This window comes from Anoplolepis gracilipes, chromosome 6 (assembly GCF_047496725.1).
Source record: "Anoplolepis gracilipes chromosome 6, ASM4749672v1, whole genome shotgun sequence".
Taxonomy (NCBI): domain Eukaryota; kingdom Metazoa; phylum Arthropoda; class Insecta; order Hymenoptera; family Formicidae; genus Anoplolepis; species Anoplolepis gracilipes.
In genome coordinates, this window is record NC_132975.1 from 13,869,111 (window position 1) to 13,888,590 (window position 19,480).

Sequence of the window (19,480 nt, forward strand, 5' to 3'; positions counted from 1 at the left end):
CGGCGAGCGGATTCCGCTTCGTGTTACACCGCGCCACTTCGTCGCCGACTCGCGCACCGTACGTGTGTCGTCCGCAGATCAAAAGTGCGCCTCCCGATCGCCCTCCGATCTCTCGTTGTCTTCGCTCGTGCATCGTCAAGGTGAGTCACAGACATCTCTGATTTTATCTCGAGCTATACCCGATCGCCGGATTACGTTACATCGTCCTTAATTCGGATGCTTGGAAACTCGTGGATCTCCGTAGATCCGAGTTTGTCTCTCGCTTAAGATATTGGTTAACCTTCGATCCTCCGTGACTTGTTGGCTGTGAATTCTTTCTTAGCTGTTGGTTAGGTTTATCGTAATTCGACTATGATAAACCAATTGAATTTCCTTGAACAATTCTGTAGTATGAGATTTTTCATACTAGCTCGGATATCGCGCGATGAATCCCTTCCTGCTCGCAGGCGGACGAGCGGCAAGAAAGGATATTGTTTCATATATGGGTACACCATACCGGTTCTACCGGCGTTTTTAGCGTCGGTTCCGTTAGGCAGGTAGGTTCCGCTCGTTGAATCGTGACGAGCATTCTTTTGGGTTAGGATGCCGAGGTTATTTGAGAAATTGCTTTGAGAGATAGCCAAGTCGAAACCGGCATTTTTCGTGCTTGTACCATTGACAATGTAAAGCGATAGCAATTTTTCTTGATTTGATGGTGAAACGCGACGGGATCGGAGAGACAATTTTTCGCAATGTCCGTGACATTGAAAATTGGACTCGCCGAAATAGTACCGATGTTAACTCGCTTCCAAGATATCGCCATTATGAAGTTTCTATCGCGTTGAAATCGATCCGCTTGTAGTTGTCGCTTGGTGACACCAACTCGAGATGAATTTCGGGAGTAAAGGCGTTTACGTAATGGAATAAGGATGACAATCGATAAAACGATAACTACCGCTGCGTCGTCCCCCCTGAAACACTCGAAAATTGTCGTTTAAATTGATCTTTATTTTTGTACATTGACCAAAGCTTTGTTTTCTATCAATAAGAATAAAATATTTTAAGAATATTACAAGGCTAATTTTTACTCTACATTTGCTTTACTAATCAAGAAATATTAATATATTGTATTTTATGGAGAGGAAACCTCGCGGACGACGGTATAATGAAGCTCAATTTATTCGAACGCTATCTCGAGAGTATATATAGGGTGTCCCAGAATCATTGTCAATTGTCTATATAATTATTCGTTCAACTTGCAGTTAATTTTTTTTACAAGAAAAATTTAATTCTTGTAATTGTTTTACTTAAATTTTACCAAAATTAATATTCTGGATATTGTAATTAATTTGTAAGATATTTTATTGAAAGATAGAATTCATAAAATTAATGATAAAACAATTCTATTAATATCTTTACATTTTGTCGAAAAACAGCGAGATTTCTTCGTTTTATTTTACTTGTAATCTTCTTATTTATATCTGAGAAAAATATTTACTCAAATATTGACCAAAAATTTATAAATACAGCATGATAACTCTAGGCTATCTCGTATACAGAGTCTCGCGCTGAAACTCGATATGCTACAGTCAGTCACATTTCTCTGATAGGGTTACTTCAAAATCCGATGAATTGCGTAACGTGTTTCAGTGAATCAGGAAACGCCCCGTCAAGCGATCGCGAATGCGTTTGTTTCTCGACGATCGATGACGATGTTATAGCGTGTCTTATGTCATTGCGCGCTGACTGAACTCTCAGCGTAGTTTGTCACAAGCGGGATTCTGAGAAATGTCGATCATGAAATTTAGACATGCGAAACGATTAACGACGATGATAAGTCTGTAACATTATTGTCGTCACATTTGAAATCATAATAATGATCCAAGACTGCGCAAAGTTTATTTTCTCACGTGACAACGAAATCTCCGTTATAATTTCCGCTAATTTCCCATCACGCTCTCAACACTTTTGATTAAATACGTTTTACATAAAGAAATATATTTTTTGCACAATTTTATTACTCTGAACAAATTATGCATATTTAATTATCATACATTATTTATTTTTCTTGGTATGTTAATTATTTTTGTGATATATTTGGTGGTAAATTTTTATTTAGGGCTACGGGATATGCGTCTGCAATTTTAGTTGAAAGCGAAGCGGCTTGCGACGCGACGCTGGTTGAGTTAACTCGACTGGCTCGCCGATGATCCATCATGGCTAATATTATGAATTAGCGTCCTGACCGCATAATGCTACGCGCAAACATTTATACGATGGCAGTTTGTAGTCTCTTTTAATGAACTATGCAGGACGTTGCGTCAGATGTTTACGAAATTCTGACACTTGATATATTTTACGACATTAAAATTATTATTCAAAGTATATTGATACGTTAAAATTATAAAATGTCAAAATGTTAAAAAATTCTTTAATTAATTATACATAGCACATATAATTATTATATTTTATATATAGTATTATATAATTACAATGATATATATATATATATATAAAATTTTTGAGGGACATAACATTTTTGAGGGACAAAATTTTTTTTTAATATTGGAAGAAATGTTGATTCAGTAATTCAGGGTCTTATTATACGCTTCGTTCCTCTCGAAAATATATTTCCAATCAGCGCCTCCCACTTCCGGCCGATGATCGATATCGTCTCTCGTTGTTTGATGTCGATCGAAATCATTCGGCACGCTGATCGAACATGCAAATTGTTAGGTGTGTATGCGTTAGGTGAATTTCCGCTTGAAAGTACATTGACAGATCAGCCGTCCATGTATAGATCCGTGCACAAACGACCGGGTGGGTAGAGAAGGGAGAGGGAGGGATTATGTAAGCCCCCAGATGTTCGCATACATGACAAACCTCAAACTGTTTTATACAGGATGTTTTTTTTTTTTTTTTTCTATTTTTTTTATATATCAACTAAGAATATACAAAAAACTATATAAACCCTGGGGAGGTTTTAATTTTATATTTAAAAATATAGTTTAATTACAAAAATCTTATAATTTAAGTAAAAAAAAATTATAGACAAAAGAAAAATTTATTAAATGTAAATGTCGCATATATATTTGAATAATAGTAATTGAAAAGCGAGAATATATACATATATGGCCTACGAAGCAACCATTCGCGATGGATCGATTTTTTCTCATTGATCGGCCACGTTCTTTCAAGTAATTCTAGACGAGATATATACAGCGTGGTATACGAAACTCTATTGTGAACATCTATTTGGTTTAATAATACGATGCTTTGTTGCTGAAATAATATACTTGAAAATAACGGTAAAGAAGAATAATAAAACAATTTTTGTCATTTGTAAATGACAAGTTGTATCTAATTTAAAATATTGTACATTTGAATAGTGATTAGTATTAGATAAGTTTATATTCGATATTTATTATTTTATTTATTAATATTTTTGTTTTATTTATTTTTTTTATTAATGATATAGTAAGGCATATTACATTTTACATTATTCTATTTTTTGTGTGTAATATATTTGTAACATTTCTGTACTTCCTGCACATGCCACGTGTGTTAAGCTGAGTCGCAGGCAAGCGCATCATTATCGAGTGACGTGTTTCTCGATTCTTTAAGGCCAGATGTGGTTTGCCTCCTACTCATGTATTACTGACGCTTATACCTGACAGGCCTGACATGCTGACGTGCTTACAATTAGCGAGAAGCGTAAAAATCTCTCGTGAGCACGCTTTAGTTGAAATTGATATATGTTTTCCCCATCTTTAAATTTAATTTAGCCGTCAATTTAATTATGGGCTAATTAGTATAGGTATATTCCGTATGCTGTTTGTGACCAATAATCGCAATTAAAGCTCGCTATTACAGATTATAGATATTATCGATGTGCGATATATGTGCATATCATGCACATGATAATAATCTGTAATAATAACTATGATAACATGCTTTGAAGGTTTTATTTTTAATTTTTCGACCTTGATCGGTATAATTCTAGAAGTTAGATATAAATCGTTCTCTTTCTCTCTTTTTTTCTAAAAGATTTAGCTTATCAAATAATTACAAGAATGTTTTTCATGTTGTAATTTTTGTTATATTATCATGTTTTTTATTTTATTTATTTTTTTTTTTTTTTTGAAATTTTGTTACTTATTAAAATATATAATTATTTTTTAATTATGTACAAATGTTAAATATGTAAAGGTAATTACTTATCGACTTAGAATCTGTCAAATTTGTGAAACCTATACTTTGAAATTATTGCTACGTTTATTTATAATTTACATAAGAAGATATAAATATAATTATGTTACATAAGTTTATTACGTTTATCTGTCTCGAGATAATTTTGCAAATTTTTTTTCATATCTTGTAGTTGACGTACACGATAAGGGCAAACACCTGTCGTTAGAATTATGGTGATAATTTCGGTTCGTAAAATTAAGCGTGATGGATGTCATGTTATTATTAGTTACTCACATACGACATATATCAACAGGTCAGATCGGCAATTACAACTCACCTGCAGAATTCAGAAATATCATTTTTGCATTGCAAAAAGAGATTTAATATTGATATAACTTGATATAATAAATTAAACATACCTTTCCATTTGCAGAAATAATGATTAATTATTACAATGTGATGTTTATGATGAAAAAAAGAAACAAATTGTGTAAAAGAGACAAATGGATTTTGAAAAATAAAATTTTAATATGATAAAATGTATTATTTCTATAAAATATCAAATTATTTAATTGTTTATATGACTATTAACATTGAATTAAATGATATAAAAAATGTAGACATATGTAGATTCAGTAATTAATAGAATTTATAAATAATTATTGTAGATTATACACGTATGCATTCTTTCATATTTTCTTAATGTAATTAATTCTGTGTTATTTAAGTGGAATAATATCGAATAGTAATTAATTAAAAAATTAGTAAATTTATTAATTTTATTAACTATTTATTTTTTTTTTTATACGCTTTGATATTAATGATAAAAATACCACCTAGCCGGATGAATGAGACGTGTCTTGGAATTTGCAATTATGCGAAATTACTGGACTATAAAGCTTCCGAATAATTTATAACGATTTATTTCGTTTTTAGCTTTGCACACAAGTTGTAACCTTGGCCTTACCTTTACAGTTATAGTAAAGTCTGAAATCTAAATGTTCAATAATTTAATGTTGATTCATCATGTGATGATTGAGCTTTAAACTTGAAAGAAATTACATGAAAACTTTAATTGAATAAAATTATATTTTATTATTAAAAACAATTTTCATCGACAAAATTTTTAATATAAATTTTTACATTCTTTGAAGCGTAATTGTTGGCAAAATTTATATAATTGCAATGTCACGAGATTCGAAAAATAGAATAGATTTCATTCAAGTGCAGCGAACACGATCTCTAACCAGAGAGATACGTCTGTCCAGAAATAAATTGGTTTGTGCGTGGCCAGCAGAAGCCTGTGTTGTTTACGATCTCAATATATAACTACATGTATATGCCGATTTTAGAGTGCTAGGTTTCCATATTACATAATAATAACATCATGTCTGCCAACAGTTTTCTTCAGATCGTCATTAAATATTAAATCGTGCAAATATATTCAACAAGCTTTTCAAAGCAAAAAACAGCTTATATTTAAAGTATGAAACGAGATTTAATAAAGTTTAAAAAAAGAACATTATTTCTCAAAAATAAAGTACAACTGAATTCAGTATGGTTTTTAACGGTATTTTAAATATTTTTTTAATTGTAAAAACACCATAGCTTGAAATTATTGTAACATTGTTCATTTTGAGTTTATAACAATTTATAGTTTGAGTTAATCTGTTACAATAAACAGTAAGAATTTTTACAATAAATAAATAAGTAAACTTTTCACAATAAACAGTAAGAAATTCTGTTGTCAAAATTGTATTTTTCGCTGCATTTGTTTTTCTTTTAAAAGATTTTGTCGATAAGGGACACACATTTTTTAAAATTTATTTTTTTATTCACATATAAAAAATAAATAAAAATTATAAATATTTGTACGAATTTATCGATTATCGACGGGATATAGAGCATTTACCAAACGAGTTGTAGGCCTCCCTCGAACTGTGACAAGTCGTCGATAGATAGCGCGATGTTGCAGAGAGCCGCTTGCGCGAGGTGCATGGATCAATAGATGCATTTCTCGCAGGATCCGAGTTTCCCGGGAGAAATTTCCTCCCCTGCCCGAAAACGGGCTTACGTTAATCGCGGGTTGCAATCCGCTGAGGAGCCATTTTTCTAAACTTAAAAATTTATTAAAAAATATATTTAAATTATCAATGATTTTTAATTAAATATTTTTCCGTCTTGCGAGATATTTTTATCGATTTGAGATTTTTATATTTATTTTAAATAATCGATTTATTTGAGAATTTAAAATTAAAATGCAAATTTTATTCACATTTACAGTGGAGTATAAATATTTTACGATGAATTTTCACGAGTGAGAGATATTCGATTGTGAGTTCGATAAAAACGGAAAGAGCTGTATCTGGGGTCATGGACACCCTGTAGAGACGACGGGGGGAGGAAAATCGAGTTAACCGTGATTAGAGCGACGTCGCAATCGCCCTTAGGCTTTTCTCGTATTGATCGCGCAATTAATTTTTCGCTCGCGCGCGCATAATCGTCAGCGCGACGGGGGCGCATTTCCCATTCTTCTCCTTTCGAAACAGCGATTTATCTTCTCTTTTTGCGATGGAAGAGAGATGAGATTCTTCCGTTCGTAAAGTGCCATTGCGCAACGAACTCTTGCGAACGTAATCTCGTGTAGGTGAAGTTCTAAAAATAAGAACAAGCCACGCGAGAACAATAGCTTCATAGCTTTTTCCTCCTAGATCGTTTAAAAATAAATTTTAACCCTCGTAAAAAGATACATTGTATTTATTTGAAATCTATTTACTTGACGTAAAAAAAAAAAAAAAAAAAAAAAAAAAAAAAAAAAAAAATTAACTTACATTCGTTTTTACGCGGGATTTTTGCAATTTTCGAATGCTCGACAAGTATCAAATATCAAGTTGAAAAAATTTATGAGTCTACACACGGTGGATTAGACGAGTAATTAGCATTAATTTAAGAGAAGTATTAATGGGGATTGTTCGCGAGAGTTATATCCATGAATGTTTTAAAAAATTATATTCTCTTTCTTTACCTTTATTCGTTTACTCTCTATTTATTTACCATAATTATATTCTCAAATGAATGCTAAGCTCAAGTGGAAGGATTATGCAAAGTAGAGTTGGAGTTGTCGTAAATGGCGCGTTAACTCGCACGTTCGGCCGATGTAATTTTACGGTGTCGTACACGGAGATTTGTGATTATCGCGGAAGTATGAACAACGTACGCTCGTTCGGGATCTGCAATAATTCAGCTCTATTCCTTCACGGAATTAAACGGAACTGCCCTGAAACGCTCGCATCCGGTGACTGTACTCGTCATCGTCACACGTTATGCGCGAACATATTATATAATAGTCACTGATAGAGAAGCGGAATAGTCTTTCCCTGCTAAGAAATTTTAAAGATGAAAAACATGTAATTTCTTATACATACAGAAAATATTAGAGAATTAAATTAGAGAATATTAAATAATAATTTCGCGAGTAGAAAATATTATTAAAGATAGTCTTAAATTATTAAGCACATAATTGCCACGCACACAATAACGAATTTATAGGAAATAAATTGAGACAATTCTTAAATGTGTGTGTTGAAAATATTTTTATGTCGAGAAATATTGTTTAAATGTGTGCGTTATTGTTATGTAACGTAATTGATATGTTTGATACTTAAACATTAGGCTTTTTACAATGAATATTACGGTAAAAGCCTACACATTGATATTACGAATCATCATTGTGACGTTATATTTTTTTAATATTTCGAGCAAACATCAACCAGCCTTGCGAGATTTGTATCTCGCATAAATATGTAACTGCAGCTAATTGTGTGTAACAGTTTTCTCGTCAGTTTCAAATTTAAATGCAATGTCGCCATCATAAATTTTATCAATCTTCTTATCGTTGCAATGGAGAAGTAATCTTCGATTATTGATTACGTTGCTTTTTTACTTGCTTGAAATTTAATAACATGTAATATCAGCGAGCGAAAAAGAAAAGTTGATAAAAAAGTTGTTCGAGTTCTTTACAAACTGACAATGAGATTACAAAAACAAGCTATTTGTATTCTAATTATTTATTTTTTATGATAAATGTATATACGTATATTAATATTTATTTGACAGAATATTTTGATTGTATTTTATTATATAATATTACATTTAAAAACTTAAGAACATTGATATATATTTTACATTGATATCACAATTTAATTGAAAAGAGATATTAATATTTACAATGTAATTTAAAAATGACGAAAACCTTGGAATATTCCTAACAAATTTTATCTAGAGCTCTTATCTTGGCACGAAAATTTGTCTGATTATTTACAAAAGGTAATTATATGATAAAAATAAAACACTGCAACGATATGATGGCTAATTGCAGCCTCATCGTTGTTCCATACGGTTCAAATATTGACTTTCCACTTTAGTGAGATGAAATAAATCATTACGTAAGTCGCAAAATTACGATAAAAGTGTGATTAAAATAAGACGGGATTGTTGTTTACCGACTTGACAAAGGTTCATCGTCATTATCTTGGTTCGTTCAAAGATGCACTTACGAAATGTTATCGCTCCTGCTATCGAATACCTGGTGTCGCGATAATTTTATCGCGCTTGAACGCGCGCGTGTGTGTATATGTTTTCGCGAAATATGATCTAAAAATTCGAGATTGCAATTACTTATCGAGCCTCTGCACAAGTTATATCATTTCTCTCTAAAGATAAAAGAAAAAAGTCCTTGTTTTTTTTTTCCAATTTGTAATTCGTAATTTATATAAGAAATTATTTGCATATAAACGGATAAGTATATATTTTTTTAAACTAATTAACGGGTAACAATACATTAATTTTATACACGTTAATACAATATTAAATAATGCATTAATTTATTCATATTACAAAGTTACGATAATCTTCTAAGTCTGAAAATCTTGTAATAACGTCGTATATATTTGACAGAAGAGGATTGCATGTCACGTTAAGTAAGCATCATGGTTTACTTTCTTTGCACCGACGACACTTTAGTCGCCCTTTCATACTCCCTACGAATCTTTTGAACGAGTACTTCGAAGTTTGAAGAGGCAGGCAGTGAAGTGGTAGACGCGAGGTGATGTAACGAGTCTTTTGAATCGCCGCCTCTCTCTTCCAGCTACATTAACGATGATAATTCTAAAGACTAACACGTTTGTACAAACGGATAGACGGAGGATTAACTCGTTATTTTAGCGTGGTCCGATCAAATCATGTCTTTAGCGCTAAATATTTTAAATAACTGACACATCATTCTTGTATAATTATGAAAATTTTATATACATAGGTTTTTTTATAAAATTGAATAATATATCCATCTATAAATTTATTTGTTATTAAAATAATATAAATATTGTAAAATTTACAGTTTAGACGTGATATTTTCTGCTTAAATGCAACTGACCTTTACACATACTATTTTCTCTTTTTTTTCTTTATTTTATTTTGTATTTGTAGATTTCTTTGTGTTAAACAAGTAAAAGTTTAAATTGTCAGCTTGAATTTTATTTTTGAGCGGTGATTAAAATAACAAGTTACTTTTATAGAATTTATGATTAAACGGCAATATAGCGAAGTTGTTGTACATAACATAATATAATACTACAAACGTACATAGTGATAACGGGAAAATTTATGATTAGTAAAAACGTCGTTCCGTATTTGAGCGAGCATAAAAGGTTCCATATACCGGCGTATGCACAGCTGATTGGATGAAATGACATCTTACGATGTGTCACACCTCCATCGTCGTCCATCCGGTCGGTATAATCGGCCATTTTACCACCCACCACACTTCAGCAATATCTCGTATTATATAAAGACTTGAATCTAAATTAGGCAAACATTTGGCGAGGTTGATTTTTATATACTATAATATATATTTGCGTATAATTACATAATAATCTCTCAAACTTGAAAACGCGCATATCCGTGAAATATAAGTGTGAAATTTGCGGAATCTGAAAATTCAGAATGTCTAAATAATATGAAATTGTATATTATATTAATATAGAATTATTAATTTGATTTATTAATTGTGAAAAATTGTAGAATTAAATTTTTTGTTATGTTGAGATTGTTGACGCTATCGAGGGTTCTCAAGTTACATCATTCACCGAGGGTGGGCTTCCACACTAGCGATGCTATCGATTTTACGAATACGAATGCGATTGCAGCAGCCGCGTTAATATCCTCTCGCGACTTCGTCGCGCCCGAGTAAATCGTGTTTAAATCGCCGAAATACCGGCCATTGACATTTTGCCGCTCTAATTCGATGCTAGGCTTTCTTTAGTAACGAGACGAGGATACCTCGTGCGGATTCGAATCTATTTCTTCAAAATGTGATTTTGACAGTATTTATTACAGACAGTTATTATCGTTAATTATTTCGATTATTGTCAATTTGCTGTTTCGAAATTTAATTATTTCAAGGTATTTTATTACATATGAAGTAGCAATTTGTTAATACTAAAACTCGATAAAAATTAAAAATATTTGAATTCTTGCATTTTTTCAAATCGCACATGTGGGATTTTAAATCAATTTTTCCCTTTTCCTCTCTCTATCATGTAATGTCTGACTATCGTCAAATCGTGTAAGAATGATAAAAAGTTGGACATCCACATTGCTTTGCGATGTTTGTTAAGTTGTTCTTGAGGATGGGGAAGAATTTCGTTAAATTGCACAATTTATTTAAAAAATTTTAATCTTTTGCGTATCTAATTCGCGGTCACGTGTCTCTCATGTTAAAATCACGTCTGCTAGACATTGTATTTTTCGGAAATTAAAAATGTCAAACACGTCTCGTGCACTCGTAGTTAATCAGTCATGATTTCGTGACAGACTGACTAACCACGTGCGAGAGATGTGCTTGACGGAAGTCACAAGGTCTCTTGAATTCTATAGTCTCTTTTTCGCGGTATAATATATTACAATTAGTACAATATTATTTGTAATATATTTTTTTCCATCATCATAATTGTTCCCATTTTATTCACTTAATATCGCAATATACACATTTAATTACGAAATGAGAGACGGCGGGGGCGGAAATTCGAGGTCCGAAAATCGCGAGAGCGAAAACGCACCGGCGGGCCACACGCGCATGCACGCATGCACGCACACGCGTGCGTGAGCGGGTTTCCCCGCTCGGCTACCACCAGTGCGGTGTGGTGGGTGTAGGTGCGTGCTATCGACCGGGTATCCTTCTGGACGGACGACGTGCCCCACCCTGAACAGGGTAGGGAGCTCGGGAACACGAAGGAGCAAGCGAGCGAGACGCGTGCCGGGCGTGCGAGAGACGGAGATAACGTGCCGGTGGAAGAGAGAGCGAGAGAGAAAGAGAGAGACAGATCGCAGCACGCAGAATGTCTCCTGCTTAGTGATAGCGTAGAGACTGTAGTGTTCACATCACACCATACACCTAACCAAAATTCTCGTCACCGTTCAAGGAAAGTTCGATATATATATCCGCACAAATTAGTTAGTCGGCAGACACGCACACACTAATTACCACTAACCGCGACATATATACACGCGCGCGCGCACACACATACACCACACGTGTGTGTATGTATATTATATATATATATATACACACACATACATATATTTTATATACGCGTCCGTGACAAGAGCTTTTGATCGAAGGGCGCGCCCGGCGAAAATCGGAAACGAGGAGAGAAAGGAAGAAGCTGGGAACGTGACGTGATTCATCGAGGAATTAGCGTGAGGTGGTGGTGCTTCCGTTTCGTTTCGCTTCCGACACCCGGTGTCGCGTTCGCCTCCCGAACGCGAGACAAGGCCTCGACCTTTCATTCTCGCCGGCTGAGATTTTCCTCGTGGCTTTCCTTATCTATTCATCTGTCAAAAATGACGAGATTTTGACGTTTGTGCCGCTTTCCTAAGAAATGTCTAGAGAGTGAGATTAGTGAAGTGATAGCTTAATTTATTTATTAACTTTTTTTCTGTAAATTGTACATGTCATAGTTTCGGCATATCATCCCCTCCTTGAAGTTAGAATGAGACATTAAATCTGTTGGAATTATTAGACAAAGAGTGCGTGAGACTTGATATGTTAGCCGGCTCTCAGTGAAACGTCTCTCTTGTCACGTTTCAAGTGTGCAATTATACGTGTTTAAATTACAACGGCTAATATAATAAGCATCAGTTTATTGATGATTACATTCCCCGACAAAATTATGGCTTGAGAATGCTTATATAATTATTTTTTTATAATTTCTTAATATAATAATTAGCCATTTTTAAACCTTTTTGTAATAATTTTGTAATAATTAGTAATTTTCTTTTATATATTATTAACTAATTATTCAATTATTTCATTTATATTCAGTAATCGCATTTAATTTTTATTATCTAATATTGCATAAATAATGATATTTAAAAATTTATGGAACGGTTTTTGACTTTTATCGTATAGTCTCTAGTTTTCTCAACTTTTATTTAGATAAATTATTTTTTAATTTTTTTAATTATTATTAAAATACCAAACTAAATTTTTTTTTATTTATCGGTAAGCTATCGTAAGTTAATTTTTAACATCTCGCATATAATAAAATATTAATAAAGATCATATATTTTCTTTTATCTTCTTGTATGTAAAGAATTTTCTCATAAAATTCTGATAAATCTTGTAAATTTAAAAAAATTAAAATCTATAAAATCTTTGCTTCTTTCAAGATCTAAAGTGCTTAAAAGATTTAAGAATCTCCTCTCTATAATCGTGGAAAATCGCGAATCGGAAAATAGTCAGCCGGTGTGCGAACGTGTCGCCTGTAACGCGACAGATAAGAGTTCACGCGGATAATTAACGCGAGCACCATCACCTCACACATTAGTAGAACATTTCGCTCGGAGAAGAGCAGAGCCACGCGGGAGCCGGAAGGACAGTAACGTTCAGTAGCAGCAACCGGAAGGACCAAACAGGCAGCAGCAGCAGTAGTAGTGGTACACGAGAGGGAGAGGAGGGCCGAAACGCATAGGCAGTAAATACGAGAGGAAGGTCTCCCGGCCGCGACCCTTGACCCTCGACCTACCGCGAGCGTCCCCGGACCGAGGACTCGTCAGGATTCATCAGGATTCGCTCTTCGCGACCACGAAGAAGGAAAGAAAGTGTGTGCAGTTCCGTGACCGCAAAACGAGGGGAAACGGACGGAAAGGATTTATCGTTCACGAGGACTCATCACAACGATTCTCCGTCCACACCCGCGTTTCTCTCTTTCTCTCTTTCTCTGTCTCTGTCTCGTGTGCGTTGTCGTTTCAAGCACCGGAAACGCGCACTTAACTAACGCCGGTCCGCTTCGTCGTCGCGTGTGGAAGCCGAAATACCGATGAAAGACTGATTTTCTTGCGCCTTTTAAGAACGGTTAAACATTAGAGGGAAACTTTTTCAATTCTCCTGTGCGATCATTTATACTCTTTTTCTCTCTGTATCTCTCTTTTCCTCTTCCTTCATCTCTCGCTCGTTAGGGGCGTCGTCTTTGTCGTCCAAGTCTCCTCGTCATCGCAGCGACATGGGCGGATGTACTTCGAAGGATACCACGTCGAGCGACGAGTACGTATCCGTGAGAAAATCTTCAGCGTGATGAATAATAAGTTTATCTTTCTCTTTCGGATCATCCCCCTCCTCCCAAACTCTCCCCCTGCTCTTGTTTCATTACTGTTACTTTTTCTCATCTTCTCGGTTTTTATTATTAAAACGTGACAATTTTAAGCAATATTTTAATTGTATTAGAGTATTTTAATATAACAAATACATAATCTTAATATATAAAAAAAAAAAAATAAAATATTTAAACTTATTATTGATAATATATTAAACCTATTAAGTTTATTAATTGTATTTTTCATGATAATTTTATGAACATTTTAACAAGAATCTAATTGATATTGAAAAATATATATATTAGCGTGATTTACTAATAAGAGAAAATATATTAATATTATTAATAATAAAATAGAAGAATTAATTTTAATGTAATTGTAATGTAATTTTATATGTTTATATATATAAAACGTTTATAGGAATAATCTTAATAAAAATCTAAGCCGGAAGTCGCGGACTTCAATGCGTCGGCAATTCTTTCTGAGCTCTCGTCTCGTCTCGTCTCGTCTCTCTCTCTCTCTCTCTCTCTCTCTCTCTCTCATAATTTTCTAACAAACTTACCAGGCTGGATCTCGCGACAGTTTATGCGCGACGTCTCCGGATTTTTGCGCGACATCGTCCTCGTAGCTCGATGGTTTAATGCGACATCATATGCTCGACCTGCATACGTTCGTAAAGGATTTCGCATGAGCTATCCGTCGTCTCTTCTCGTTTGAATCGACGCGACGATCGGCGCATAAATTGCCGTTTCGACGAGCAATGGGCGGCGTATGCTCGTCATTGGGTATATGCGAGTCGACGGACGACCAACAAACCGACCAACAGACTAACAAGATTGACGGCAAGGTCGACGACAAGGTCGATGACAAGGTTGACGACAAGGTCGATGACGAAGTCGACGATAAAGTCGATGACAACGTCGCCGATAACGTCGTCGGCGACGACGACGACGATGGCATGTACGTATGGCTCATTCGGGCCCTTGATCTTAGGATGCACTTCGCGTTCGATTCTCACGAGCTAGCTTTGTTCAGAATCAATTCATATATTCATTTCTAACATATGTTGGAAGTATGTAAATAATTTTTCTTCGTTAAATATTTAAGAATAATTATTTTATGACTAAGAATACTCTCCGTGCTTTTTCAAGATATCTCGTCTAAAAATAGTTCATAGAATCATCGTTAATATCGACAGTTTTTATTTAAAAATGAAATGACACGGATTTTTAATTAATTTTTAAAAAAGAAAAACGAACTATTGCACTGAGAGAGTTTTATTTGTGTGCGTTATGAAATTTTTAACTTATTTATTACAGTGCATCCTAGATTCAAGGGACAGACAAATAAAGTGCACCGCGCACCAGCAATGAGACACACGTGCTGCACCGACAAGGAAATTACAAGCCACGTGAATTAGATATTGAAAGAAATATAAGAAACGTGTGTAAGTAATATCGCGTCGCTGTGGTGAAAGTAAAAAAATCAACAGATTATCACATCATCAGATGATTCAGGCTAAAGTTATGTGCCGATTTAATCGGATTATTATATCAGATATATCCAGGTCGAGACGCAACAGATGTTAAAATACTTCGCACTTATAATTAAATAACATCATATGGATGCAACTGTGGCTGGCTCTTATATGCATTCACAACATTATATTTTATCTCGATGTTTTGCACGTTATAAAAAAACTACAATAAATAAAGGGAAATATAATATTATCAATTGAAGGAGGCTTTGAAAAATTGAAAAAATTAAGTATAGATATATATATATATTGAGAAAAGTAAATTTTTTTAAATTAATTTTATCAAGTTAAAAAAAAGCGAATTGTGTAAGATTATTATATTAATTTGAATCCTTCAATTGAATTACGAAATCCGTAATTTTATTATTTTATATTTCTTTATACATTTTCGTTATAATAAGAATCTTTTTTTGACATCTGACGTGATCGTTCAACGTTTTGTTACAGTAAAAAGAGCAACAACATGGTGGACGCAGCAGTTCTGGATAAGCTGGAGTCTGGCTATGCCAAGTTAGCGGAATCTGATAGCAAGTCGTTGTTGAAGAAACACTTGACGAAGGAGGTCTTTGATCAACTCAAGACCAGGAAGACTTCGTTCGGCTCCACTCTCCTGGATGTCATCCAATCTGGTCTGGAGAACCATGATTCCGGTGTTGGTATCTACGCGCCCGATGCCGAAGCGTACACAGTCTTTGCCGAAATTTTTGATCCAATCATCGATGATTATCACGGAGGCTTCAAGAAGACGGATAAACATCCGCCCAAGGACTTTGGCGATGTCGATTCCTTCGGCAATCTCGATCCCACTGTAAGTTTTTTCGTCGCTATATATTATTTAAATTATATATTGTATAAAATATCTATGTAAAATAAAAACAAATTATATATATATATATATATATATTAATATTCTTAAATTTTATAATAAATTCTCGGGGTTTTATTCTTTATAGGGTGAATACATCGTGTCGACTCGCGTGCGATGCGGCCGCTCCTTGGACGGATATCCATTCAATCCGTGCTTGACCGAGGCCCAGTATAAGGAGATGGAAGAGAAAGTATCTAGCACGTTGTCTGGTCTTACCAGCGAACTGAAGGGTACTTTTTACCCGCTCACTGGTATGAGCAAGGAAGTGCAACAGAAGCTGATCGATGATCACTTCCTCTTCAAGGAGGGCGACCGTTTCCTCCAGGCGGCGAATGCTTGCCGTTTCTGGCCCACTGGACGTGGCATCTTTCACAACGACGCCAAGACCTTCTTGGTCTGGTGTAACGAGGAGGATCATCTTCGCATTATTTCGATGCAGATGGGCGGCGATCTCGGACAGGTAAAATTATTTAAAAACGATAATCTGAATTGTGGATAAAGATATTTTGTCTTTTTTTTGGAATATGTAAATACTTATTATTCATTTTACTTGTGTAATTTTAATCACAATTATCGATCATTTAATTAACATAATGAATTAACAGATTTAAAAGTGTCTATGATTAATATAAATATCTGTAAAATGATATAAATAATTTTTTATTAAATTTTGAAATGTCAATATCAAATAATCATTACTCTTTGCTAAAGAGGCAAGTCAAATTCAATATAGCAATGTTATAATTACGATTTACAATTATAAAATTTGGAAATAATGTCCACCGAAGGTATACCGGCGTTTGGTGACGGCAGTGAACGAGATCGAAAAGCGGGTGCCGTTCTCGCACAACGATCGCTTCGGCTTCCTGACCTTCTGCCCGACGAACCTGGGCACGACGGTGCGCGCTTCGGTGCACATCAAGGTGCCGAAACTCGCGGCGAACAAAGAAAAGCTTGAAGAGGTCGCGGCCAAGTACAATCTACAGGTGCGCGGCACCCGGGGCGAGCATACCGAGGCCGAGGGCGGCATCTATGATATCTCCAACAAGCGCCGTCTTGGCCTTACCGAGTACCAGGCTGTGAAGGAGATGAACGATGGCATCGCCGAGCTCATCAAGCTCGAGGCCAGCCTCTAAATCCACCTACCCTTCGTATTCGTTTACACTCCTCCATCGTAGCCCCCGTCGGACGCCACGCTGTACTACGTGACGTTACGCTAAAATTTGTATCTATAACATAAGAATTTTATTCTGAGAATGAATCACAAAAGAGAACAATTTGGAGAATTATTTATGACGGTGATTTAATACCATTGCGGCCTTTAGCCATTTCTCTCTCTGTATTTTATATATATATTATATATATTAATATTATAATCAATGCACTTTAATATCATATAGTATTAATATATAGGAGCGGAAAAGCTCCATGCCGCTATTAGATAATCGTCTTAAACCGATTCTTATAGATTTGTTCTTGTTATCTATTCTCAGAAAGAAATTCTCACGTTATAGATGCAGTTCATTAGCGCTGTCTAATATGATGTAAGTTGCTCGCGCTATAATAATGCATATTACTCCTTTTTGTGGCATACATTTTTTTAGCATAAAGTTAGTAAAGAGAAATTAGTTTAAGATAATGATATATATATAATTATATTTATATATATCACTGACAAGAGAATTAAATTCCAAGAAAAAAAAAAGTAAATTTATTTTGTTTGTTGAACTCTTATTATTTTCTATTATTTATATATTATATATATGTTTTTCTTTTATTATAAATTTACTGAAAATTTTATAGAATGTCAGATTGGTTAAAGAAAACGAAAGAAAGTGCTATAAAAAGGAGAAGATTACAGAGAGCAGCTTGCATCGTATTCTGCGCGTTATATTTGACATTATTTTAATTTCGTTCAACTGTTCCTTTTTTTTTGTTTTTAATACGTAATTTCGAAAAATTGAGAAATATTTTCAAAGCAACGTATCCGTTCGCAATTCTCTCGTTTCATTCTTTTTTTTCTTTGTCGCAATCGCGTTATTATATTCGTTACAGATGACACATAGTCACGCGCGTTTTCACACACTTAGTAGTGCTCTAGTGCTAGTCCCCGCAATTCGTCGTGATTGTCTATTAAACGAAAGATAATAAGGAAAAAGAAAGGGAAGAAGGTCGTCGCTGTTCAAGAAATATTCCTTCGACGACGATTTTTAATTGTCCGTTTTGCGATCTTTACGGAACTTCGAGACTTGAGAGTACTGTTTTTCGGTGCTCTGCGGTTTCTAGTCTGCGGATGATGGAGTGACATTAACATGTTTTTTCATTCTCTTTTTTACCACGTGAGAGGTCGAGAAGGAGAACATCTGGGCGACGGATATTACATGCACTAAAAACACACGCGAGTAAATGCTGCGACATATTATAGAAACAGTGTACTATCAACCGATTCGACAAGATGTACGATGAGAATGCAAGTAATGAGACACGAAAATAAAAAGACATACACATTATGTATATCGATGCGTATTTTATTTTTTCTCAATCTTATTTTGATTCATTATTTTATACGAAATCCTGAAAACATCCGTTATAATCTAGAAAGAGAGATTTAATTCATTATCACTGGGTGATAATTTATAATAATCTATAAATTTATAAATTGAAATCTATAATTCAAATATTTAATCTACAATTAAAATCTATTATTTTATTTACTAAGAAAATTATGGATTTTTATCTTTTTATTTATTTAATATATAACACATATAGAAAAACATCTTTGAAAGTCTGGCTTTCTATTTTTATGAACCATAAATTTATATTAAAAAATATTTATTTTAAGAATATATTGTTAACATAAAAAACATTTGTGCCAAAAACTATATTTCAGAAATAGATGTACAAAATAAGGAATTTAATTCATATCGTGTAATTGGAAAAGAGACTATGCAATTGACGCACATTTTTTAAATATTTTTTTTGTGCGATTTTTTAATTTTATTAGGAACAAAGATTTATATTTTTATATTTCTGAAATCTTTTTTTAAACAAAAATATTTTAAATATAGAGATATAACATATTTCTATTTATCTATTATAAAGTTAATATTTCTACATTGAGGATCATATTTTAGTAATATAAGCAAACATGTGCATAAAAAAGTATATATATGTATGTGTGTGTGTGTGTATATATATATATATATATATATATATATATATATATTATATATATATATATATATACACACACA

The 19,480-nt window shown here is 33.8% G+C and overlaps 1 protein-coding gene across 3 annotated transcripts; it reads left to right on the top strand.

The window, feature by feature from the left end:
* The first annotated feature begins 6 nt into the window (after positions 1-6).
* On the top strand, positions 7-18,740 carry Argk1 (Arginine kinase 1). 3 transcript variants are annotated; one of them, XM_072894843.1, is made up of 5 exons: positions 11,585-11,930; positions 13,056-13,771; positions 15,806-16,166; positions 16,312-16,686; positions 17,015-18,740. In XM_072894843.1, exons 2-5 carry the CDS (start codon positions 13,731-13,733, stop codon positions 17,360-17,362), a joined length of 1,125 nt encoding a protein of 374 aa, XP_072750944.1. In that variant the 5' UTR covers positions 11,585-11,930; positions 13,056-13,730; the 3' UTR covers positions 17,363-18,740. The 3 variants fall into 3 exon arrangements, with proteins under 3 accessions (XP_072750945.1, XP_072750944.1, XP_072750946.1); XM_072894844.1 differs by lacking the exons at positions 11,585-11,930; positions 13,056-13,771 and adding an exon at positions 7-140; XM_072894845.1 differs by lacking the exons at positions 11,585-11,930; positions 13,056-13,771 and adding an exon at positions 15,141-15,268.
* The last annotated feature ends 740 nt before the right edge of the window (positions 18,741-19,480 follow it).